The following is a 27,693-nucleotide window of genomic DNA, read 5'->3' as shown; positions in this document are numbered from 1 at the left end:
TGTACAAGACTGCAAATTGGTGATCCAAATATTCATGTTTGTAGGAATTTCAATTTTAATAACATATTGTAATGATAAGTGGTCACTGCTGTAACTTTTTAAACTGGACCTCCAGTGCCACTGAAGTGCAACTTCTCAGTTACAGCAGCTGGTTCTGACTCCATCTCAAACTGTGAGCCTCTCTGGACCTGATTCTTATAAATCAAACCGTTCGAAGCAACTAATGCAAATAACTTAGTAAAGTGTGGTGCAGATGTCCTAAACCCAGTTAGTTAAACAAATAAAGCTATCTGAATTATGTCAGAAAAGCATTAACAGGTTCAGTGTGCTTCAAACGAAGCATACTAAATGGTCCAAAGTGTCATTCAAACATTTCAAGCCAAAGTGTCCATACTTGTTGCAAATCTCCACACTAAAAGGCAAGGTAATAGCATGTCATCATAGAGCAACCCTGTCTCCTAGAAATTATGTTTATATATAACTAATTTGCAACAGCAAATAGGTTTTGTAGAAAACATAGTTACGACTGGATTACATTTTCAATTTGCATAATGAGGAAATGTTTTTTACGTATTTGGTCGCAAATACGCTGATACTGAACATATCAGTAAAATGTTCGCTCACTTTTTTACCTCCAGAATATCCGATTTTGCAGTACAATATCCATAGAATAGAAAAAGCAGAGCTTGAGATTCTTGAAGTTCACATCCTGCATATTTTTTCACAAAGCCAATTGCTACATGAAGTGGGTGTGCTTGTTGTATTGTCGGTTTCAGAAAGTTATAAAAATCGTCAGACGCAGCTCCAATTCTGCCATCAGAGAGGTGTGTGGGGAGAGGGTTTGGGTACCCCTTTAGTGTTATTTTTCAATATGCAGAGTAAACTACAGAATTATTAAAATTGGTTAAGGCTATTGAAAGATTGGGACCTAGTTTAATACAGAAAAAGTTCACTGTGACATCAAAACCATAATGAAGTCTCACCCCATATACTGTATGTCACCAGACAATGAGTCTGCTTGACTCACTCGTCAACTTTCGATACATCACAGAACATTCAAAGTCTATTTCAAAGACTACCCTGCACAATGAAAAATGACGCTAAACGGGTACCCATTGCCTTAACAAGAGACTCCAAGGGGTCCTGACCAAGCGACCATATATGACAAGTTGGGAGTGAGATCATGTTCTTCATGCTGATTTATGGCACGTTAAATAGCGACCTCTCTACATATTGAAAACATGAAAAAATAATAGGTAAAAAAAGCAGATCACTACATAGCCAACGTTAGCGTTTCCTTACTGAGAGCTTCAGTCATTGTTGTGTTAGAGTAGAGGTTAGACAAGAATAGAATATGCCCTCAGCGCTACTTCTTCATCTTCTCATGTAGAACTGAGGGCAAACGATAGTGACTCACTATCATATATTGGTATAACAAGATGGGACAGGCCAGACAAGCTTGTTAGCATGCTAACTTCAGTAGAAAAAGGGATAGAAATAGAAGCAAAACAAAAGTTAACTTTAGCGTTGCTTTCCCCCAACAGAGACAGCTTTTGCCAAGTAAAGGAACAAAGTTTTTTATGATGAACTCACAATGTTTCTTCTAGACTGGTAAGAAAACAGCTGTTCATGCTAACATCGGCTGTGTAGCAATAGCAAAACTTTTATATGATACCTTTAGATTGACATCAAAATGCGAAGTGAAACATGATTAGAGCATAGTCTATCCTTGGTTAGTGTAATGGCTGACTCTTACAAATAATGCTATGTATAAGTTGGTTATAAGGTCCATCCCTTTCAGTTTAATAAATCGTGGCCATCGTGGCTGTGTAGCCACAGTGTGTGATGCACAAGGGTGCATGGATTCCATCTGGAGTCCCATAATTATCAAAGCGCAGTACAATTACATTGATGAGACACAATTCAGATGTGTTAAAAACACAGATGTGTTAAAAACACATCTGAGATAATAATGGTGGCTGTATAGTCAAGTGTAGAGTATAAAAGTAGCTTTCTAATTGGCTGACAGTTCGTATCAGTGGTTACATGAGTACATTCTCAATGATAGTAGCACAGTAGCACCATGACTATTATATATATGGTAGAGAAAACTGAAGATCTTTAAATCAAGGTAAACTTTTAGAACATAATCCTAACCACATTTAACATTTTCATCTTTTCATATAAAGGTTACAACCAAGCATAAAAACCTGTTCACTTACACATGCACATACGCATAACATTGTTTAGTTGTCGGTGGTGGTTTTTTTAAGATCACAGCCCTGGTGGGGAGTTTCTACTTTTGCACTATTGAACAAGCTCCACACGGTCGTTTTCATGTCTGCCTTGCTTCCTCTGCCTCACGTCTTCCTCTTATATTCACAGAGAGGAACTCTTGGGCTCACTGTTTGACTTCTGTTTAGTGTACTGCAGGCAAGCACACAACTCAATAGACACCAAATGGCTTCCTATTAAGCCCATATTGCTCGTAAGACAGCTGGGCTTTAGAGCAAGTCTGTTTTCTGAGTTATTGTGCCTATGCATCTGTAGTGAGTGTATGTGTGAGTATGTGCGTAGTGAATGTATTTGTAGTTCTGTCTGTCTGTATGTATGCATTTGAGTCACAAAGTGAGGGTACTTTTTTATTTGATTATTGGATGTAAGCCTCTATGTATGCCTGTGTTTACCCTCTTTGTACTGTCTGGGAATTTGGGAGCTCAAGCTGCACCTGTATGTGATAGCATCTCCAGTGGCAGTGTCCTACAGAGACACTTAAATAGGAATAAATTATTTAGCGGGAACACAAAATGCAGCTCACCAGAGGTCCTGCAAGAATACAGGAACCACTGCTTCATACACGATAGTAGGACGAAATAAACCCTTTCATGCTGGCTGAGTGTGCATGTACACATACAGACACCTTTCACAGTGACAATGCAGAACATATGGGAAAATGTCTCAGTATTACAATGCAAAGCTACAAACCTGCTGTTTGTAGAGATGTTGAATGGGGCTAGAAATCACATTTAAACTCACATTATGAATATTATTATTATCATTATTATTACCATGATCACAATAGTATCAAATAATACATGATATACACCAATCAGAATGAATGAATGGTGTATACCATATAGGATGATATAGGTAATAAAATAATATACTAAACAAAACATGATCTGGTAACTGAATAGGAAAATGCACCCCAATAAATCAAAGTAACTATTTACCAAAGAAGAATCCGGACCTTTTACTTTCTATACGGCAATGTAAAAATAATACAAGTAAAAGTACTGCACCCAAAATGTTACTCAGTAATTAAAGTGTAAAAAAAATAAACACATTATGCAGAACAATAGCCCCTATTTTGATTGGATTATTTTTTAAAGATGCATTGATATGTAAGTAGCATTTTCATGTGTAGCTGGTGGAGGTGAAGCTACTAAGAACAACTTTATATACTGTTGTCTACTGTAGTGTAATAAATAGCAGCGCATCACATTTTATTATCTGATCACATGATCTGTATGGAAAATCTGGGTGCAAACTAGTAGCTGTACTTGTTACATAAAAGCACAGTAGTGGAATAAAGAGTATAATATTTCCCTCTGAGTATGAAGACTCAAGTTATGTGCAAGTACCTCAAAGTTCTACTCAAGCACAGAACCTGAGTAAACATATATTTTATTGACTCACTCATTTTTTATTATATTTTTTTATATCCACCCCCCCCAACCCACCTGCAATAATCAACCTTATACTTAATTACCTGCGTTATGAAAGGCTTTTAGCTTCAGAGTGTGAGAGTGCCTACATAAAACTGCAAAAAAAAAGACTATAAAGCCTGAGCCTGTTTAACACGCATAGAGCGACATGAATGCTACGCCATTATGTCAAATAGTCATAAAGCGGTAAAAGGCTGAACTACCAACAGAGCAGAACAATTCATTATAAATTTCTTTGTGAGACAGCAACATAACTGAAGGTGTCACGGTACAGGTGCAAGAGAATCAATACTGTACAGCGAGAGATTGTGTTATTCATGAACTAACATAAGGTTTCTGTAGAAAGTGTTTGTTACAAAATCCATTTATAACCATCCGTGAGAAGAGTGCATCAGTGCTTAAAAACTATGGCAGGGAGAAGGATGGTGATAGCAGCGTGGACTTGTTATTTATCTTCCAGAAATCAAAACATTGATAAAAGCCACCATTATCAAACATTTGGCACAGATACAAGACAGAGATGTGTGTCTTTGTTTTGTCCATGCAATCACACTTCAGTACAGTCCAGTGGGTTTTTGGCAAAGGACCTTTTCCATTTCATTGCTGCAGTGTTTTCCGTTATTAAAGATAAATGCCACTGTCAAACATTTATCAAGGAAATGTGGGTATTTCTATGGGCCTTATCAAAACCTTAGCTACTGTTTTGATTTGTGCTGCGAGTATACAGTATCTGTTCCTTTTCTTTTCTTTTTGTTAACAGCTCGTATTTGTACTTTAAGTGCTTTCACACTGTTTTAACACCCCTTACCTCATGTCTAAACATAGAAGGGATTCCTGTCTCCAAAAGAAATGTGTCTTCTGGTGTGAAAGAAGATGTGCTATTGTACTTCGTCTTTTGATTTGATTTCAAGATATGCAGCACCGACACTCCTTGTAACTCATTTGCCTTCCTACCAATGAGCCCATCCCTCATTATATTTGAGGCGGTGCACTTCACACCCTCTGTTTACATTCATCATGGCTTCTGTCACAGTGGCGTCACTCAAGTGTTGAACTGGGCCCATTACCCAGTGTTTTACAGTAGACCTATGTGTTTAATGGGCATCAGTATTTATCACGAGGATCATTTACAGGCAGGCATAAAGTATATAAATATCAATAAAAGTTGTATTACAGAAGCATTCGCTCTTAGACAACTCACAAAATGTCACTCTTTAAGTCTCATCCTCCTTAGGCAATATAAAAGCAGGTTTTAATGTTTTACAGTATAGACATTAAAACTGTTTGTCCGATTCATTCAAACATGCAGAAACAAAGATACAGAAAAAGATATTCATCACTGTTCATCAAAATGCACATGGGGGAGTTGAAAAAACGTATCTTTACGGTATGCGTACTGTATGTCTCCTGACACGGAGGAGTGGTAACCAGTAGCTGCAGCTCCTGAACCAGTTGATGGTATTTTCCACCACAACATAACAACCATTGTAGCTTCACATAACCTCAAATGTTAAGAACCTATAAGGCTTTAGAGAAGCTTGTGTTTCCACTGTACATAACTGTAAATAACTTTTAACCACAAGTATCCTTAAATCAACAGAAGCGCCATACCCACAGTGGGAACATGACAGATTGAAGCAGAGAGAAAACCTGAGACCGGTACCAAATCAGCTGTCTGGCTGCGTCCTTCAAGACAGATTGCCTTCCCCGAAGGACACACCAGTAGCTTTTGGTCCCTCTCTGTCTCTGCTCCATACTGTCAAACCAGCTGCTTGATTCTGTCCTCGATCAGAAAATGTGGAAATCAGGAAATGTGGAGGTGTGGCTGAAGAATTTGGTTGAGAACAGACTCAATCTACAGTTTTACACAGACAAAACATAAAAAAAGTATGTTGGATATTCTAAATATTCTAAAGTCCTGCTTTATTAATGTTGTGTACCTGGAACTTGGATTAAGAACCACCTCCTGAACAGTGTCAAAATTTAGTTCCAAGGACACACCTCCAAACCTCCAGCTCATGAACCCAATATTGACGCATTGTCACCTTTTTAAGTTGATATGATCAACGTGTTAGCAAAGAGTTGCCTTTTTACACGTCCAGGACTTAAGGAGCAACATTGTCATTCATTTGGAGTCATGTTTCTGGCCAATTTGGACAATTTAAATCCAATATTCATTCTCTCCTTGCTCTGTTTTTGCTCTCCACCACCCCCTGAGAGAAATATCTGGCTCTTAAGCTGTTAAATTCTCCACTGTGTTCACCAGCTAGTTGCTAACTGAGTCTGTCTGCAGCTTGGTGCTGAGCAGGTAGTGGACAGTGGGCTTGTAGAGTTTTTTCACTGAAAACAGCTGGCTGTTGCGACGGAAAATGCTATGAGTACTGTTCGTGTGAACCAAAACAGTAAAGTTGCAGACCGCTAAACAATGAACTCACTGTATGCCCCGTAAACTTGAGGGGAGCTGCAGATTCAGGTGATAATTCTCTGTAGGTTCATCTCTATGAGTGACCCCTTTCACATTGTCACACTGTTTTCCCAGTCTTTCTGGTGCCAGTAAAATAGAATGAATGCATGGATAACGGTGTATGGGTTAGGACTAGCTCTGGTTTAAGGGCAGCAACAGAATCTTAAAGTTAATCAATTTTGCATGCTCTGGCATCTTCCCTTCCAGTAATGTCAGGTATTGTGAAATAATGACATAGCAAAGTACTTATTCCCTACAATACTCAAAAACCAGCTGCAAATAAACAGTGTTAAGCTTCAGTAAATTTGATAGGCCTCCTGACAACACCAAAAAACATTTGAATATGTAAATTACATGCCCTGCATTCTGTGAGGAGACGGCCTAACTCTATGTATCCATTTTTCTGAAGCTACTGGGATTATTGAACGGATGCTGGTCACTGCCCCCTCCACACAAATAAACTACAGGCGGTCACTCCATGAGAATAAAAACTATTAAAAGGTGATGAGAATACAACCGTCTTAATCTCATCTCAGAATCAGCACCATTTACTATCCCTCATGTTTGTCCAATGCTCTCTTATCACCCACTTCCAGACTCAACCCAACCCTTCCTCACATATCCATATGCACACTATGTCCTCAACCCATTGCCCCCCATTTATCCTCCCTCTGCATCCTTAACCAGGCTCTGCCCCATCCATGCCTCCCTCTCTGGATATGGAGCCAGCTAGGCAGTTTCAAAGCCAAGTCCTCAACAGGTCATTTGACTCCCAGTTGTCCGTGGAGTATGTTATTACCAGAGCACCTGCTATGCCCCCTCTCCAGCCTGAATCTGAAAGCTGCAGCATCACTCTCTTACTCATCATAGCATAGCAAAAACAAAGGCCAGAAAACACATTCAGCAAATACCCGCTGGATTAAATGGTATGTGTAGCTTTTTGTATGAACTAATCATCGCGGCATTCATTTTGAGCCATGACATCAATTACCATACAAGAAAATTTTTGATGAGAATGTTGGCAGCTACTTCTAGCATTTACACTGCATTTTACATCACGTGTGAGTTTTCAGTGTGTGTCAGGAGTCATTTGCTGATGCAACCCTCTAAGAGAACTATAGGATCAATTGATATATAAGGGAGCATCAACAGATAGGAGGACATAGATGTATATACAGCGCATATAGTAACTGTATGCAAAAGAAATGTGTGTGACAGAAGGCTACAGAAGTGTATAAATCAGCAGAGCTTTTTGTGCTTCTGTCCTTTTTCTTGCACTCATGAATGTGTTTTTGCTCTCATTTAGTGTGCACCATTGTTTGTGCCTATTCTCATCACAGCCACTGACAATCCCATAGTAACAGTGCTGCAGCAGCCCACGGTAATCACAGTCTGGAGGAAGTAAATCAACTACAAAACAGATGCAGTGTGTGTATGTGTTTGAGCACAAGGGGGTGAGTGTGTGAGGAAGCAAAAATTGCAGATTTAACAGGAGAGAGCCGGTCCTCTTCTTCTTCTCGAGTCAGCCCAGCTTCATGCTTATGCCTCCAGCTCCTATCCAGCAATGCTCGATGGCTAGAATCATAGACAGATAGAAGGATAAGATGGATAGGAACTGATTTGTCTGTTCTAGCAGCATTGATGAGACAAGATGGTGGACAGTTGGGTGCCCAGTTAATTTTAAGGTGATAAAGTTTGCTTTTGAAGAACTAATTTCATACAGCTATGATGCAACGATGCTGCTGTATGACAGACGAAGGTAACTGGACTGACAGGCCTCTGAAAGAGCAAATGTTGGAAATCTATGTTGACAGAATTTACAGATATGCCACAAGCTCTCTTTTCTTCTTTTTTTTTTTGAAATGAAGATAATGAGGGAGATTGGCTCACTGTAAACAAAACTAATAAAAACAATAAACTGGCGACATAATTTTGCAGTTCATTCTCTTGTTATCTCCAGCAGAGACTGTGTGGACAAACACAAATTCACACCGCAAAGGCTTGGAAATAAATGAAGGGAAAAGCAAAAAAATCACCGCCACACAAAATAATAGCCTGCCCAGACAGAAAACACAATTCACAGCTGACAGGACAGACAGTGACAGCTAATGACTATTTCCGCTAATGCAGGTGCTGCACTGCACTCGAACAACAATGCAGCAGTTTTATTAGCCAGGCAAATTCTGCCAGAAGGATATTGAGTTGGGATGCCAGAAATATTAGTGACAGTGAAAAATTGGAAATCGAGTCTTTTTTTGATTGTAGCCTAAATGGACAAAATGAGGCAAAAAGAAATGTACAGTAACAAAACCAACAAGTAGGCTTGTGAAAATCAGATATGATTTCAGATAATAATCTGCATCCAGATGGTGTTTCCGCTCAGCAGAACAGTTTCAGAACGTATCATCTCTGCCATCCCTAACACAATCACTCCATCTCCCTCTTCTCTCAGGTTGGAACAAAAGAGTGGACTATGAGCCTGGAACTGGAAGTAAGCAGCTGTTTCCTAAGATGCATCTGGAGACCTGTGGTGGGCCGCTGTCGTCAGTGAGGACCACAGTGGAGCTGCAGACCAGCCACATTGGGAAGGGCTGCGACCGGGAAACCTACTCTGAGAAATCTCTACAGAAACTCTGTGGTTAGTTTTGCAAAAAAACAAAACAAAAAACAAACAGCATATACCAGAATCGTTCTTGTGTGACCTGTGGCTATTTGGACAGTGGTGGATATGTAGAATATACAGAAGGTGGCTTATCAAAGATTACTTCTGACTGAAGCAGCAAAATGAAAGTTAGTGCATTGAATTAGAAGTAACCTGCAGCTAATAGCATCACTTGAATCCAAGGTCTGAGTACCAGGGTCAGACAGGGCCTGAGGCGGCTTCCTCTGCCCTTTTTAAACCACTATCTGAAAACTCCTGGTCCAAGTTGCTCTCTCCTCTCTACTTGTGTCCCCGGTAAACCTCTGTGCTAAATGAAGGCACCAGAATTGCAACTTAAAGCTGTGTCACTAATGGTGTGACAAAGCGAGGGCATTAGCCACCCCAAATGCAGCCACGCTTTCTCCTCAGTGACTGATGAGCAGCCGAGCTGCCGTGTCGGTGCCCAGAGCACCAGCAAAGCAGCCGAGCCTATCCACTCCCCACTCCCACCCCACAGTGCACCGCTAGCAGGGGGGCTGGAGTCATCATCTTTGACTAACGGCATTCACAAGCCCCATTCCAGCTCATCTGAATGCATAACATCCTCTCCCTACCTCCCCTGGCTCCCGGTCCATGCATGGTTTACCACTAAAGAGTCCTTTTCAGGCACCTCATAATCATTATCTGATAGCGAATAGAATAAATTGTAATTGCTTTTTAAAGCACAATCAATTTGAGATAATGTACAAAGACATCGGGCAAAGAAAAGGCTGCAGCTGCGTCCTGGAGAAGTCGATGCGTATTTATTTACTGAGGGAATCTAATTACTGGAGTCACATTGGCATGAGTAAGAGGTAGAGAAAAAAAGAGCTTTAAAGATTGGGGAAAAACATCAGTTTATGTGCTAATGTTGTGCTATTAGCAGAAATGAACAGATGCATGTTGCAATTGTGTGGCTAGACAAGGGAGACATGGTGAATTCTGACATTGCCGATTTTTTTCTCGGAACAGCATGTTTTCCGTATTGCTTTGATTTATCACCATCCGTAAGCTGTTATAAATGATTTATAAATGTGGTTTAAACACATGAAATGCATTTTTCACTGTCACAGAGGGGCAGAGATAGATCGGTAAGGGCACGTCAAATTTATTGAGGAGCAAGGTGAGCAACCCGGCAAAAATAACGTTTGTCAAGGTGACAGTTTGAAAACACAGATCGTTCAGGATGCAGCATATTGAGGTTATTGTGTCAAAGGAATGATTGAGTTGGTTTTAAAGGGAAGAAGAAAAAGGGAATGGGGGGGATCAGTGGAATGCCGTAAAGATCAGTGTGTTTTGTCAAGACATATAGGGATCACATAACAGAAGTGTCAGCTGTAAACAATTCATGTGATTGGCTGATTTACACCACACGCCGTCCTTCTCACCAACTACTTGCTGCGTCTTTCTCTTTGCGTTACCATACTCCTCGGTTAGTATGTCCTCTCTGTTTCCACAAAGGAATGTTTTAGGTCTGAATTTGTTAACAATGACTCACATCTTTTGCCTTTTGAAAGTCAGTCTCATTTGACATGAATCAATACCCACATCCTCTATCCATCTCGGCCCATTGATTACATATTAAGCCCTGCCGTCTGCCTTACTCATAAGTAATCATAGCCAAGGTTAGGCCAACATATACTTCATGAGGTGACTGTTATCTACACATATTCTGTCATGCCTCTTATTTGTGACCGCAGGGGCCTCCTCAGGCAGCACTGACCTTCTACCTGCCTCGAGCGCTGCCACCAACTGGACGGCTTCCCTGGTGACTGACAGCGGGAGGGACAGTGACTTGATCTTCAGGTTTGATGGTCGTCAGGCTGCGAAAATCCCAGACTGGGTGGTACCCCAGAATCTGACAGACCAGTTTACCATAGCAACGTGGATGAAACATGGACCCAGTCCTGGACTCAGAGCTGAGAAGGAGACACTACTCTGTAACTCAGACAAGACTGGTGAGTATGGACCTGACACGGATTGACACTCACAGTCTTGGACTTTCTTCTCAACAAATCTCATGACAAGACCAAAACCAAAGATGAACTGATCATACCTCTCTGTGTAGCCACAATCTCATATAACTTATTCTTCTGTGCCATGGAGCTCCATTATTATCCAAGAACAGGTAAAGGTCCCATATTGTAGAAAGTGAGCTTTCTTTGTCTTTTTTGATTATAAAGCAGGTCTGTCAATACTGTGAAAGTATCAAAACGCTGAACCCACGGAGAAATGCACACAGCCGGCATTCAGTCACTGTGCCTGTATATGAGCCATCTGGACCTCCATAACTTTCTGATGTCACTACTATACAGTCACTGCCCTAAGCCACACCCCCAGCATGGCCCAACTTTGTCCAACCTTTTTTTTTTTGTTGTTTTAACTTGATTAACAACACAATATTTATCATTGCACAGTCTTCCCAGGAATAGTAATATTAGAGACCAGTGGCTAAAGTAAATTTCTTCTGAAATACATTTTAGAGCATTTGACCGTCTATTTGGTTCATTTCAGCGCTGACTGACCATTGCCATTTGCATGTACTGGTGAGTTTTACCAAGCTACAGTAGTAGGCTGCAATCCGTAACCTGTGGTTGGCCTGGCTTTGCATCACTCAGAAAACAGGCAGCCAATCAGAAGAGAGGCTCAGAGACCGACACAAAAAAATCCCTGTTCTTTGTAGAGTTCCAGAAAGAAGCTTAGAGAGGAGATGTAAAACGACATTGAGATGGTTTTTGGTACTTAAAACCATACATATATCTTCTTATGGATATCAAAACTTCAAATAAAACACAGGAAAAGTGTAAAATTTGGGACCTTTAAAAACATATCAGTGAGACACATTGTTGCACTGGATAATGTGTTCCTTCATTATGATGAACACGGGCACTTTAGTTAATTTTAAGTGAATCCCTGTTACTGGTAATGCTCACTAGAGCATGAAATATGTATTAATCCACAGCTGAAAATAGTTCCCAACAAATGCACTATGTACTCATGTTTAAATAACATTTGCAAAAAACGTACGTGCCCAGCTGTTTTAGGAAATTACTGATTTGTTTTTTAAAAATGTAACTATTTATTTGGTGGCCACAAACAGGGTAGGGAAGAGAAGGTATTGAGAAACTGAATATTAAACTCTTGGTTTTAGTCTTTTCAGTGCATTCGAGTTATCCATCCAGATTTTGCAATTGATTGGATCAGTGTTTCTCAAATCAGCCTTTGATTCAGTCAGTGGGATTAACACTTCAATTCTGATCCCATGCCAGATATCAAGTGAGTAGATGAGTTGATCCCAACCAAGCCTCTGATTTGGGATTTTCTATATCAGGATGGTCAATTGACTAGAGACGTGGCAGATGCCAAAAAATCTGTGAGCAACAGAAAGTCAGTCATTTTTCAACTGCAGCTAACTGCATGATACAAATATATTGGCTACACCAGCCCACAATGACAGGACAAGTGGGGCAATAAAGGCCACCGGAACTGGCAATATTCTATATTTCTCTTGTTGTCACCAAATTCCATGTAAAAACCAAAACCAACAATTAATTCATCCTACTGAAAAGTACAGTCTGTCAAAGCTTACAGCTTATTCCTCTATGTCATAGAGCTAGCTAACGATGCATAGCATGATTGTTTGCGAAAAAATGTCTATATACTGTATATAAACGTGAAATATTCCCACATTTAACTTAATGTTATGGCTTATCATATCCTCATAATGGAATTTTGTTGTTAGGGTAGCTGTGTGTTATCATCTTCGTCTTTTGTTTAGGCTTTATGTATACATAATATATATACATGATCCAGAGATGTATTTGGGGAAAGGGGCAGTCTGAATAGTGTTAACCTAAACAAAGTTTAGAGCACTGTAATGTTCCAGCATAACAAAGTCAGTAACATCATAGCATGCTTGTCCGGAGGGATGAGTTTGTTTGAAATAATCCTGCCGTCCCATGTTTCTGAGGTTTCATAAAGCCAGGTGTCCGACTTGCTTTACCTGACAGTGAGTCGGTGTGGTGATTTGGTCCCTGGTGCCAGCTCCTCTCTTTCTTTCTCACAGAGATGAACCGTCATCACTACTCGCTGTATGTCCATAATTGCCGCTTGGTGTTTCTGCTGAGGAGAGACTTCACACAGGTGGACACATTCAGACCGGCAGAGTTCCACTGGAAATTGGAGCAGGTAAGATGCTAATGGTAGAACACATATGACAGACAGTAAAACTTGTATCCTGAGTAAACTCACTTTATATGTCAGTTCACCTTTGTGGATTTGATAAATAGGTTACAAGCCAATCTCTGGATTAAACACGTATTAAACATCCACTGGGAATTTTTTTTTTCTTGGCTTTATATGTGTTTTTCTGTATCTTGCACTAATACTAAAAGACTTCTGGTAAGACTTTGGGGTTCATTTACAATGTGGTATAAGGTTTATAATGAAGCCAGAACCACTGATCAGTTCACTAAATGTTCACACATCAGACTTATAAAAGGCTTTACACACATCCATGGTTTTGTGTCTGTTTGTGTGTGCACACACTAACTCAGATGCATTTCTACTTAGTGCCTGGTTACACTAAAAATCCTCCTTCAGTCCAAACAAAGCCTAACCTTTAATTAACCCCAATCATACCACTTTACTTAATAACAATGCATTTTTAATGACTTTAGTGACTTCTCTATCAATATTTGCCATGCATATGAAGACTTTCTGGTTGGTATTTTGTTATAGAGTTGTTTTTTCTTACCATTTGACTGCCTGACACATCATATAAAGATTTCGCTAAGTAATCAAATATATCCAGAGATAAAACACTGTGTCTGGCAAGGGATCAGAATTGTTGTCTGGCATGGGACCAGAATTGGAAATTATTGCAGCCATGATTCTGGGAGGCTTTTTTGTTACAGAAATGTTGGTATAAGTAGGGCAATGTTGGTACAAGCCCCAGAAATGTTTTAGAAAAACACATCCAAAATTAGATCACTACTTTGAGCACCGTACTATTCTAGAAAACAGTCTGTCCTCATCGCATGTCATACACTGAAATATTTTTTAGAGATGGATACAAGCAGGTGTAGCAAACAGAGAAAAGAGCTCGCTCCATGGACATGCGTGTATACGTGTATGTGTGTAAGGCAGCAGCTGTCTGATCAAGGATCCTGTCTTAAAGTCAGACAGGTCACCTCGACTCACAAGACCCTGCGCTCTCTCAGCAAGGACATTTGATTTGGGGGAGAGACACACAGCTGAGCCTGGACATCCAGATGCAGCACCCAGGGCTAATCTGATCAGACAGATCACTGGTCTTGATCGGGGGGAGAGCATGAAAGAGGTCGCCGGGGGGGTCACCTTCAACAAAGGAAATACTTAAACATGGTTGGGATTTTAGACACTGATTCTTGTATTTGAATACATATTTACAGTGTGTGTATTTGTTGACCTGGTTTGTGAGCTGCTGCATACAAGTGCCTTAAATAAAGTTGTATTGAATTTAATCAAATTCAATTGAACGAACAATAAAGGGTTTTGTATTTCTCCACAGCAGGAGGTAGCATTAAAAACTACATTTAGAGAATTTGTATATGATATTAAACAAACTACATGATTATAATACATACACTATGACAGAGAGCAGTCTAGGAAACATTCAGGAAGCAGTTTCTTTTAACTGCTGCTGACGGTCGCTATCACCGGTTAAAATGACAAACGTCACCGGTAGAAGATCTGTGAGTAACTTCATAGGAAGCCAAAATTAAACTGAACAGTTGTCTGTTTAAAGAACCCTCTGCAACAATTGCGATTGGACTGAGTGTTTTTCTGGTTCAAACAACTCCAGCGCAGTGAGACGTCTTCTCTCTAGCTTATTACATCATGTCAACGTCGGGAGTTGCATTCTCCCAGTTAATCTTTCATTGATATCACATCAATAATTTAAGTTCATAAAAATAATGTTTTTGGACTTGGCCCTTCAGTATTTTGATCACGTAGCTCTTGAAAAATAAATTGTGTCAGATTATATTGACTACAGCTGTTATTTCAATATCAGACACATATTTAATCAAAAAATACAACTATCAGATTATTTAAAATGTAAAATCCATCCTAAATGCATATATACTTGAATCCAATTAGGTGGCCAGCAAAGACTTTTACCCTATTTGCAAGCTTGTTTGTTTGCAATAATCTCAATATGTCATAAAATGGACTTTACATTTGATGAAACCATTACACCTTAAAATTGGTTTCCTGCTTTGCCACGTTGAGTTTGTACAACAGGTTTGATGTTTGACAATTCTTGGTGGTTAATAAAGAGATTTAGGTGGTGAGTTAATTTGTAGCCTTGTCTAAATTGATTTCGACTAAGTGATTTTTTTTTTTCTTTCATTACCTTTAGGTGATAAAAGTTTCTAGGGTCTACTGTGGTGTGTGGTGCTTGCAACACATACATCTTTAAAACAGGCTGCACGATAGTTAACTGCAGTTTTACAAGAACTTTTTAAATTCTCCTTCTCTTTTTTACATCGTCTCTCTCATCTTCCTCCCTCTTGTTAATAGTTGTCTCTGAAACCCCGGGGCATGAAAGGAAACTTTCATTAAGTCGCTATCTCCCCTTGCCTTGTCACCACTTCCTCCTCATCTGCCAATGTCTTTTAAACAAAATGAACTTCTGAATACCTCCAACCCACAAAACTCTTCCAAGGAAGAATCTCCTCTTCTCCCTACATTGGTTTATCATAGAAGTGATAATTAATTTCTCACACAATCCAATAATGCTTTACGAGCAGCTATATAATGACTAGAACGGGGGAAAAGATTGCTGCAGATATTAGTTTTACCTGCTGAAAAAAAAAAAGAATGTACTATCTGTTAATAACAGACAGAGTAGTTTGAGGCAGAATTGCTTTATGCGTATAGGCCTATTGTGTTCAGTGTGATTCAGTATTTTTAAGCTTTGCTATCTGTGCTGTGTGCATTGTTGAGAGAGATGGCCTGAGGGTTTTGTTGACTTCATTGAAGAGCTTTGCATTGAGCTTTTATTGAAAGTGTCTTTTGTGCACAGTTTCATATTCTTTAAAAACAGACTTTCATTCAAGCATCTCAGAGACATAGACTGTCAATCTTCCATGAGCGAGCCCCTGCATGTGTTACTCCTGGATTCCACCGGGGCGATTACAGCCACTAACAATGTTTGTGATTCCACCAACCCAGGTTTCAGAAGCATCCCAGAAGCGTCTCTCCGCTCTGCTCTGCTAAAAATACGCGCCTGGTCTATTTTTAACGTCAAGCTGAACAGAGCAGACGGGCAGGAAGTCAGACACAGGATTGCATAGAGCATCTGGTCAATTTTCAAAATAAAACACCCTGTGCAGACTCCCAATCTATATCAGGTCGCTACATCAATAACCGGTGGCACTAGTCCAGAAGTAAACTGGTCAGAGGATTTTCACTGTGGATGCATGGTAGCACAAAAATCAAGGAAAAAAATGACCAAATCAAAAAGTGGGTATGAAGCCGTGCAGAGGATGGAACAAAGCCATGTCGCAGAGGAAACATCATAGAGCCACGCCTGGGGGAATCCAGGGGTACTATGAGAAGAACTATGTAGGATAGTAGATGCGGTGTGCACTGTCTGAAAAATAACTTTGGCACGTGCAGGTTTTCCGGGAAATTCACTGGCTGAAAGAATGACTTATTTGAATTAAGTCAGCCAGGCCTTTTAAAAACAATTTATATGAAAAGGTGGTGAATGACGTTGTTAGTTCATTGCATCTTTAAACTTTTGTGTCATTTAGATTTTTTTTGAAGGATGCACATCATTTTTGTAACATTTTTTTACTTCTTTAGAAGTAGAATGATGCCATATATGAAAAAATCTTAAATAAATGTTTGTAATTATTGCAGAGGACTGTAGTTTGCTAGTTGGCTAACCAAAAAGCTAGCTAGGTTAGTCAGCCAGTTGCTTCATAAGTACTGTAGATCCCATACAGTTAGCAAAAATGTTAACCCATGGTTCTAACGTCTATGTTGGTTTTCGTATGGCCCCGGAGCCAAGAATTGGAGATGATTTATGTAAAATTTAAGGTTATTTGGAAAATTTTTGCTTGCCCAAAGGCTATACGATTTTTGCTGGAGTTCCGAATTCTCTGAAGCTGAGTTGGCAAGTGCAAAATTAGCATGAGTAAGAAACAACACATTTTAGCTGACTGGAGTGATAATTATATGTGGGTTCATTATGATGTTATTTGACCCATTGTTCATGTAAAATTATTGACTGGTGCAGCTTTATATGTAGAACAGCTTCTCCAACTCAGAGATAGGGTTAGCTTAACCTTAGCAACTCAGGAGTTATATTTTATACTTGTTAGCCTAACCACAGCAGTTATTTTCAAGAAAATTGCAAAATTCTACATTATTATCATTATTATTATTGTCATTATACTCCCCTTCAGATTTTTCCTCTTGGTTTGGGTCTAGTTAACGAAACTACCCAGAAAGGCCGTATACAGTATATGAAAATAAGACCCTGGTTGAAAGATACTGAAAGTTTCTTTTGTTTTTAAGTTTAGTAAATTTACATTTTGCCCTTTTAAGCACTCAGATGAGGTCTAATTTGCATCAGTAAGTTAACTTTTACAACACTTTCATCTTCCACATTTTGAGCCACTGTTCAGTGGTTCATGAAATGCTGCTGGGATACGTATTTGGCTCATTAGGACTCTAAAATATAAAATTTCTGTTTGAGGAGAATATTAGTTGTCAGTGGTGATTCACTGCTTCCATGTTTCTGTAGAGTTAGATAATGTGTCCCACGCAGAGAAATAAATGGAAATGCTCAGTGTACAGTTAGAACAAAGCCTGCATTGGGTCCTCATCTGACAGGGTGGATGGATTTTGGCAAGAGGAGAAAATCAATGAGAAGTCACCTCGAGCCTTTCAGCTTCGAAAAGAACGAGAAAAAACAACTGGGATAATTGAGATCTAAATGATGTTTCCACCAGGAGTTTAAATTGAATGTGGAAGTGACATCATTACTTTCAACTACCCCATGGAAAACACTTATTTTTTCAGGGAAGCAATCAAGCAAACCCTTAGGGTGGACTTTTTCTGATTTCACAGTGGACAAATAGGAAATTTAATCAGTGGCCAGCCATGTGGTGTGGCACATATAACAGGTTTGGCCTGTGCGTTCTAAATGGAGTCAAAAAGGTTAAGCAAGTGAGACAGCTACAGTATGAGCGAATGTTCACATACGTTGTTCTGCAGTTGTCTCATACTGCATAGTATACTGTATATTTATCAATGCCATTTAGAAAAGCCTGTGTGAAATCATTGGTACAGTTTATGTTCTGGATAATTCTAGCACTACCAGTGTATACATAATAGTCAGACTTTTAAGCCACTGTAGCAGTTTGGTTGTTGACATGGAGATGTCAGTCTGTCAGGTGAAGAGTCTTGTAAGTCCAACTTTGGGGTGGATAGCTGCCGATGAAATTTGTTACAGACTGTGGAGGAAAGTCCACTATAACTTGATCAGGTACAGAGTACAAAGTGACTTTTAGACTTGTTTTTTGGACTTGTTGTACCCCATCTTTAGTCCATTACTGGATGTCTATGGGATCAGGTAAAGGCTTCACTCAAAGGTAGGAAAATACACGTTTTCCAACAGACTTTGCACTCATTAGCCGAGCTTGAATATTTTTTTCAAAGAAGCAATAAAAAAGACTCACATGGGCCCAAAGGCTCCAGGTTCACCATGTGACAATTAGTTTGTGGTGATTTAATTGATTATTGATTGAAGTAAATTCAACCCTGGAAATTTGTAATATTGGATTTAATGTACTGTAGCTGTGTGCACATACAATAAACCAGAAAGTGGTCGTAAATTTCATAATAACCTAATTTGTTTGTAAATACTGTAGAAATACTGTAATTTTGACTCTAGGAATATATTTCGGTAAATTGTAATACAGCATTTACCTTTTACACGTGGACTACATTTCTGTAATTTTGAAAAGGGCTGCTACAGTACTCTTTCCTTAAAAAAAAAACATCCAGAAAATGAGCCGAGATTAATCACCACTTCTGCTGCACATAGCCTGTCCCACTGTGAGTAAAAAAGAAAGCCTAAAGGCCAAATTGTCCTATAAGTTTCAATATTTTCTAGTTTAACAACTGCATCAATTGAAATGTGAATGCTTTTGAAGATCATGGACCTGAACACCATCATGTGAAAGTAAATTTCAAAAGGATTTTATATGCTCCCTTCCCCATCTTCTTATGTGGATTTAAAAGCGAACAAGCGTATCTCAAAGAGTGCACTCACATCCATAGAGTACACATGAACAATTCCAGAATGTACTCTCAGTCATTACAATAAATTGGGAGAACAGCATGTTTTTTTTGTGTGTTGTTTTTTTTTTGCAAACCACTTCGCATGATTTTCCCTCACGGTTGCCTCCTAACTGGTGCAGGCTTATTGTCGAAATAAATATCTCCTGAGCACAATCCAAACGCTGAGCATCTGGCATTTCCAAATTGCTGATGTGCTGCTGTTGATTGCTGTCATCAGGAATTCCTTGTTAGTAAACTACAGAATGTTTAGGGACTGCTCTACCTGATGAGCTTATGAAATTACATTGTTTTGATTATGAAGGCGGAAAAAATGTGTTGTTTGCAACAAATAGCGGAGGTCCACACAACATCTGTCTCGCTAAGAGAGGAAGGAGATACTGGTAGTGCAAAAGGGAAGGCACGTGGCATTCACACACACTGGATGCCTCTGAAGGCCACACCTGCTATCAGGAGCACACACCAGTATTGCGCACAATGATAGCACATACAGCTGTCTCCCATTTTGCTCCAACTGAATGTGCAAATGAAGGTGGTGCAATTTAGAACCACAAACACAGCACCACACAGATTAGTAAAATAAGCGGCCTGGTATTACACATTTTTAAATTTTAACAATTTACCTGAGTGATTTACAATGAATCCACAATGGCCAAAATCACTATTTTTTATTATCTTTGTGTAATCAGTGTTTTCTTCATCCTCTTTATCCTTAAACATCAAGCAACAGTAGTGCCCTAGTTAATAAAGAACAAAGAGGGGTTTTTTTGCCCATTCTTTCCTGTATGTATGGACTTACTGACAAATACATTTTAGACAAATCCCGTAGTTTGCATCCAGCATTAACAGAAAAGAGAGCAAAAACCTTTTTATTTACCAGGTCCCTCTGTCTCTTACCTAATCTTTGTTACTATTTTACCTTCTCTCTATAACATGCGCACACACACACACACACACACACACACACACACACACACAGACTCCCCATGGGAGGGTTCGTGTTGAATGATAGATGACTCTTAGTAAAGAGTCTGCTAAATTTAGAGCTCTGCTGAACCACTGGGCTCCAAAGAACATGATGGGCACACACACACACACACAGGTTTTTGAAGGGTCATCCAGACTGTCTGTTTGAAATGCAAGCAGACTTCTGCGTCATAGATTTCTACCCCGATTCTTCTCTTGTCAGTCATTCGTGAGTCCCTCAACCAGGTCCACAAACACACACACACACACACACACACACACACACACACACACACACACACACACACACACACACACACACACACACACACACACACACACACACGCACACACACTTTAATTGTGTAAGATGTCACAATGTAAGGTATTAGGCTCCTACAGATGTTTTTCCATGTTTTTTTTCCATCCAGCTCAGGGTCAGGACTATGATTTCACTGTTTACCCAGCTCAGGGCTAAGATCTCACAGCTTCGCTCACAAATACTGTGACCACGGTCCAGCTGCACCCCAAGAGCAAAAGGGGGGCTTACACTGGCCTTTATACATGATTGTCCATGCCACTCTACCTGTAAAAGAGGAGTGTGCAATTCTTCCATGTCAAAATCCCTCTGAAACATGGTTGTCATCGGAGTCCATCCCTTCCCTGGTACTCACAGAGCAAATATTTACATCAAAAGTAGTGGATTTACTGTGAACAGCGGAGTAGCCATCCCTGGATTTTTGATATTGATTAGCAGTCATGCAAATAGCCTTGTTTGTATTCAGGTGGAGGATCTTATTGACAGCAGGAATCAATAACCACAGAAAGATGAAAGGATAGAGAAAGCGGACAGGGGAGGTGAGAGAATGAAAAAAGGGACAGAAAAAGTAGGTGAAAGAGAGAAACACTTCAGGGGACAGAGATCAAAAGTGAAAAATTCGTAGGTGAGGACAGGAAAGATGGAGTTGAAGGCAACAAAGGGAAAACTGTCAGAAATGGCTACTGTTTGGGACAGACACAAGCCAGAATATACCATATTGGGGGGGGGCGGCTACTCTGATATCACTCAAACACAATCTGTGCTAAATTAGAATAATAATTCAATAGGCCTAATTGAAGCAGCCGGTGTTGTTGCAATCAGAATGATATCACTCATTCATCACAGACAACTTTATCATATATAGCATATTCTGCTGAGACGTCTCTCAACTGCTGCTATCTCAGTCTGCTTCTCAAATGAAATCTGCCTTTATTAAAAACACACTTTCGAAAACAGCATTCCATGCAGTTTTCCATCATTTTTATTTCTTTCACACCCCACCCTCCTTGGATAATATAACCTCCACTTTATGAGACTGGGAAACTACATATCTTAGATAAGTGGAAATCTCGCTGGAGAGGCCACTAAATGACAGGATGGAGGAGCAATGGCTTTTGTTACCTTGCCTGACTGTGACTCCGTGTGTGTTTGCGCACGCGCGTGTTTGTGTGTATATATGTGTGTGACAGGATATCAGTGACATGCAGAGTGGTATAGATAGTTTGGTGCATGTTTGTGTACTTGTGCACAGTGGTGTTTGGCATTTCTTATCTATGTTTCAGTGAGTGTGGATGGTTAGTGGGCCTTAATGTGTGTGTGAGACTGCATATACTTTAAGTATACGTGTGTGTTTGATATTTTCTTAGTGTGTATCTAGTAGAGCTGTTTGAGTCAAGTTTCAAGTCTTAAGTGATTCATTACAGGTTCAAGTTTCAAGATCTTTGTGACCATTTTAAGTCTCTGTTCATTTGAGACAAGCTAACATCAGGTCTCAAGTTCTTCAAGATTAAATTCATGTCCTTCATGCCAAAAGAAGTCTCAAGTTATTTGAGGAAGGGTCAAGTCCAGTCTCAAGTATTTTGAGACAAATTTGAGGTCTCAAGTCCTTCATGACAAGCTAAAGGTAAGTCTTAAGTCATTTGAGACAAGTCCAAGTGAAGCCTCAAGTCTTTTTGTGACTAGTTCTTTGTGACAAGTCCAAATCAGGTCTTGAGTCCTTCTTGGCAATTTAAGTCTCAAGTCAATTGAAATAAGTTTGATAACCGCAAATATTAAGTCAAGTTTCAAGTCCTTAAGTACAGGTCTAAGTCAAGTCACAAGTCTTCAGAAGCAAATTAATTGTAAGTCTTTCAGGTCTCCGAATTGCTGACCATTAATCAACATGGCATTTGGCCATTCAAAACCTTGAGTCTTCATTTGTGTCTTTAGTCTGTCTTGAGGCCAAGTCTTAGATCTACATCTCTTATGTGTTGTAATTCTGAATGTAGGAACTGGTTGTCTGTGTATTTGTGTGTAAGTGCATATATGGTTAGAAGAGTTTTGTGCAAAACTATAATTGTATATGTCCATTGAGTAGTAGTGGTGATTAGTATATAGGTCTTGTGTGTACTTTATGTGTACAATATATCCATGTGTATGCATTGTACAGCAGTTGTACACTTGTTCACACATCATTGTGTCCTCAATGTATGTGTAGGTGTTTGTGTTTGAGTATCTGAAAAACTGAAGAATCTTTGTTATCGCTTTGTGTTAAATTGGAGCACAAAAGCCAAATAAAAGAAAATAACAGCACAGTATAAGCTGCTGTTCTGTGCCATTCATCATATTATTCTGGACAAAATGGGTTCGCTGAATCCCCACTTCTCCCAGCAAATCTCTCCCTTTACCCTTCGCCCTTGTAACCCTCTTACTTTGTTTGTGGGGGTTTTGTTTCCAGTGATTTTTCTTACTTTCTGGCCAAATAATATTCTCCCAACTCTCCTCCCAGACTTTCTGCCTACCCAAAAAGTTTTTTTAGAATGGAAAATTTATGTGCAGTGCAGCTCTTGCCTCTGACTGGCTAAAGCACTTCCTGGATTGAGGGTGGCTGTCAGAATCTATGGTGAAGATTTATTGTGCACATCCCGCCCTGACCTTATGTGTGGTAAGAAAAAAGAATGAAAAAGAGAGAACTGAATAAGAGATAAAGATGGAGAGCCAGAGGAATAAGTGCGCCTGGTAGAGGGCTGGTAAATTTGGTGTAGGAGTATCAGCAGTGCACATGTTGTCAGGGTTTAGGTAATCAAGAGGAGGCGTGTGATGGATTTAGTGTGGCAGTAGGCACGATGGCATGATATTTCCCCCCAGTATGTCTCCTTTTACCATTCTGCTAAAGGTCTGTGACAGCTTTCACCACTGCTTGGTGGTAACACCACAGTTTAAACCTGTGGTACCATGTTTTAATTTAGTTTTCTCTGGCGGATGCTGCTGTTGTTTCACAATCTTTTCCCTCTCTTTCTGTTACCAGACTCATCCATTCTGATATCTACTGCTGCATTTAAAGTAGCATATACAGATATACAATAGCCACCAGGAGAAAGTGACTCACTGTGTTTGCCAGACTGATGAAACAAACAAATCCAGTATCATACATGCATTAATGATGAGTTCAGGCCTTACTGGGAAAACAGCATTTTTACCTCCTACATACTATGATTCCTGCACTTGTTACCGCCCACAACCAATGTTCCGCAGCATCTATACCTAAATCGCCAGACAACCTAACTGTTCTTTGGAGTTTAACAATCTTATGTATCATACTTAGTTTATGAGTTTAGGATTAGACTGTTATTTTTTAGAGCAGAGATTTCCATGTGCATATGTCACATGGTTCGGAAATGGTCAACATGGAATAATCTGCAAAGATGTAAAATGTACAAATAAATGTGTCACAGGTGTAGTGCAATAATTATCAGCACTCTAAGTGGAGACTATACACTCGCAGAGTACTTTATTAGGAACAATGATCATTCTATGTAGGGTCTCCTTTTGTTTTCAGTTCTTTCTACTCAGCCTCTCTATAAAGTTATATTTACTCAAACAGGAGATGTCTTTTAAAAAAATCTAAAGTATTTCTCATTTTGTACTGTGGTCCTCATGTCCCAACCATTCAAGAATGAATTTAAAAACAAATGACCATTTCAATCACTCATTTTTTGTTAGAGTCTCTGCAAGATGCTGATGATGACCCACAACACCCACACATTCATACACACACCTGTAGCACTTCACTTCAGCCTGTGTTCTTAGTTGCACGAAGAGTGGAAATCACTTTTTTTTTTTTCTTTCTTCTGGCTAATAGACTTTATCCAAAGGTGGGGAGACCAAACGCACCAAGCCATGCTGTGGTATGCGTGTTTTCCCACTTCACTGTGCAGCAAGGTAAAGTTGTTTACCATGTTGGAGATGTGCTGGACACAAACGAGAGTAAAAGTTTGTTGCCAACAACATTTTTCAGCTCAGTGTGGCTGTTTCTGTCTGTACGATTCCTCCCTGCAATATTTACAACTGATCTGCTGACCAAATAGCACAGAATATGTCTTGTTGAATATATGTGTCTAGTTTTGTTGAATAGTTCTGCTAATGAAGTTCAGCTATTTTTCCTGACCAACATGTTACATTTCCTATAACTTGCTCACAATAAAAGCATCCTGTTGGTTCCCTGATTGAAAGCTTTTAATGTGAAACAGCAGTACTTTGCATCAGCACTAACTTAACACAGCTGGCTGAAGCAGGCCAACTTGGACCAGGACCAAGACCAAACGCTATAACATCACACATATATCTCCTTTTGATAAGTTAAAAAGAAGAACATAAAGCCAGTTAGCACATATTGATTTATACAAGACAGGTAAGGTAATATAGCATGTTGAGAGACTTTGCACCAGGCACCCAAAATTCTTGGACATTGCTTCATGGGCTAAATGCCCTTACCGCCATCATTTAAACCAAACATAACCATGATTTTGACTTTTTTGCTCTAAATGTGGCCTAAAGTTGTGATTAGTCTGAATCCTCCCTCTAGGATCTCAACATTAAAGGCCCCAGTTAAATCCTTACACAAAGTCAAGTCCCTGGTGCCAGTGTGAGACTTTAGTGTGCTCCTATCTGGCCCTATTCCAAACCAATTGCTTTGACTGTCAGATCAGAGGATTCCTGTCTGAATTGAATTTGAAGTACTGTAGTAAGTGTTGCAGCATATTTGCATTTTTATACTTTATCAGTCCAGATTGGAGAATTAAAAGGAGAGGATGGTAAGTGAGAGCGTGACACTATAAGGACAGACACATGTTTAACTCATTATCACTCATTTCATATCATCTACCTCTATGAGAATATAATCCCTCCATCCACAATTCAAGTATAAAAAATACTGAATACAAGCCCAGAACATTGTCTGTTTACAACCTGTCCCAAAATATCAATATCAGTTCTTGAAAACTAGATACTGATACAGACAGTGGTAATTCACTGCTGAAGCCACAGCACAGCTAGATTTTGTGGTACTGCTGCAGAGATGCCATGCTCAGCTCAGTTTTTAGCTGGGGTGAAATAAGGTAATGCCAGTTCCTGTAACTGAATATAGTCTGTTTGCTAACAAACCCAAAGCAAAATACTTTGGGGACCCTTGGAACCAAAAAATCTTATGTGGGCCAATGTGTTCCCAAAAGTAGCACTAAGAAATTATGGAGGAAAATGTGTTTGTGCGAGTGTGTCTTTTAGGCAGCCAGTAAGTTAAAGGAAAAGGACTGTATGTCTGCAAAAAGACTGATGGTGTGGAGTTAGGTGTGTCAGACACAAGCCACATTTGACAAGTAAAATATTCTTTTTCTACATTTTAGTGTTTTGAAGTTAACATGCTCCTAATTCACCATTGCTTGTATAGCAAGTAAACATGTTGTGTCCTCATCTGTCTTGCACATTAATCTGGTTTCAACACAACAAAGAGTACAAATCAACTTTAGATTATAGCAGGGACTTTTCTTCCTTATTTATTTGTGACACTGTAAAACAATGACACATTCTGAAAGGTAAATTCAAAGTGGCTACAAAGAGGTGAAAATCAGATGGGTAAGATATTTGACCATATCATAGATGTTTTACCATAGATATTGTGGCTGTCTGTTGGACTTAATGCAGACACTGAACCATTCTGTAGTGCATGTTCAATAGATTTTATTTTCCGTCATTTTTTCTCTCAGCTGAAAATGTGCTCCTGCTGGGTTTTAAACGTTCTCTGTTTACCTTATTTGTTTTCCTCTGATCATGTTGGCGCTTTTGTTCCTTTGTTGTTCCTGGTTTGCAATATACCTTTTCTATTCATAGGAAATTATAAAGGAAACATGCAAGTCAGCAACACTTCTGATAGATAATTGACTGCTGTTCCACAAATTAAAACGTCTACTGAGCCCCTCACAAGCATATAGAGTGAATTGGATATCTTCTCCATCTTTTTTTGTGAGTTCACAACCTACAGTATATGAGCATGTAGGTGTACATGTGCATTAAAACAGCCTGGTATCACCAAATGGCGTATGAATAACATGCCAATTACCTTAAGTCATTTTTTGTGTTATCAATACACATTTTTTCGCTTTTCGGATGTAATCTCATGTCATGTCATTTCTGTACTGACTAACTCCTAACCCTCATCATAACCCTAACCCTAACCAAAATGGGGGGACTAAACGGTGTTTAATGACATGCAAAAAGCTTAAAATGCATAGACATTACACGCAAAATAACCTCGGCAGTGCCATGCTATTTATACACAATCCCATGATATCATGTAGACTAAACATTCAGATTGCTTTAACCTGGCGGTTTATAAAGTCTGACATTATAACTGTTTATATTTTGGCACAATGGCAGCATTAAAAGTATCTGAAATTAGCTATTAGCATTTAATGTTTGCAATGTACCCATTGACGTACAGACAAATATCACTGGATTACTTTGATACCGATCAAAGTACTTGATACTGAAGATAACTTGAATGCTTGATGATCCTGAGGCACGTTCTGGAGTGGTTTTTCTCTGTGTGGTTGGATATGAACGAGTTATGCTTCTGAGAGGGAGTGCAATTTTTGACAGCAACTACAAATATTGGGTACCAAGGGTTTTAAAGTAAATTAATTGCCTTCATGAGCTGTTTGTCACAGACTCTGCTGCAACTGCTGATTGTGTTGATAAGCCAGACTTCAATAACGGATTTCCAGTTGTTTTCAGAGCACTGGCATGCAACTCTCCCTTTCACTTTACACAATATTTTTGTCTCAGGGTAGTGCAGAAAATTTAAGTACATTCTAGTGATTTACAGCAACTTAGGCTGCACTGGAGTGTTTGAAATAATCTTCAATAGTGTTAACAAGATTCTTATGAAGCAAACAAAATACCCAACATTTATAGGTAACTTGACCACAGTTTGGAGTCACATATCTAAAAATTTCCATTTAGAATTATTTGTAAAAACTGTCTTATTGTATAAAATACACGAATTGGAAGGAATTAAGCTTTTCTGTCAGAGCTACTTAAATGTCAGGAATACTGGTGTTCTAAAAAACTTTAGACGAATATGAAAACTGTGCCCTGTCAGACATACAGTTTATTCAGAGAACAGACCAGCCACAATATTAAT

At 39.3% G+C, this 27,693-nt stretch overlaps 1 protein-coding gene across 1 annotated transcript in view; it reads left to right on the top strand.

Moving 5' to 3' along the window:
• The window catches only part of LOC120792060 (calsyntenin-2-like), a 252,906-nt gene that overhangs the window by 177,647 nt on the left and 47,566 nt on the right, over positions 1–27,693 (top strand). Inside the window, exons 6-8 of the mRNA XM_040131067.1 lie at positions 8,645–8,830; positions 10,573–10,830; positions 12,939–13,060. Coding sequence (XP_039987001.1) covers positions 8,645–8,830; positions 10,573–10,830; positions 12,939–13,060 — 566 coding nt within the window. The remainder of the gene's footprint in view (positions 1–8,644; positions 8,831–10,572; positions 10,831–12,938; positions 13,061–27,693) is intronic.

Source organism: Xiphias gladius, chromosome 7, assembly GCF_016859285.1.
Source record: "Xiphias gladius isolate SHS-SW01 ecotype Sanya breed wild chromosome 7, ASM1685928v1, whole genome shotgun sequence".
NCBI classification, from domain to species: Eukaryota; Metazoa; Chordata; class Actinopteri; order Istiophoriformes; family Xiphiidae; genus Xiphias; species Xiphias gladius.
The sequence above is the reverse complement of the archived record's forward strand: the minus strand, read 5'-3'. Positions and strand labels throughout refer to the sequence as shown.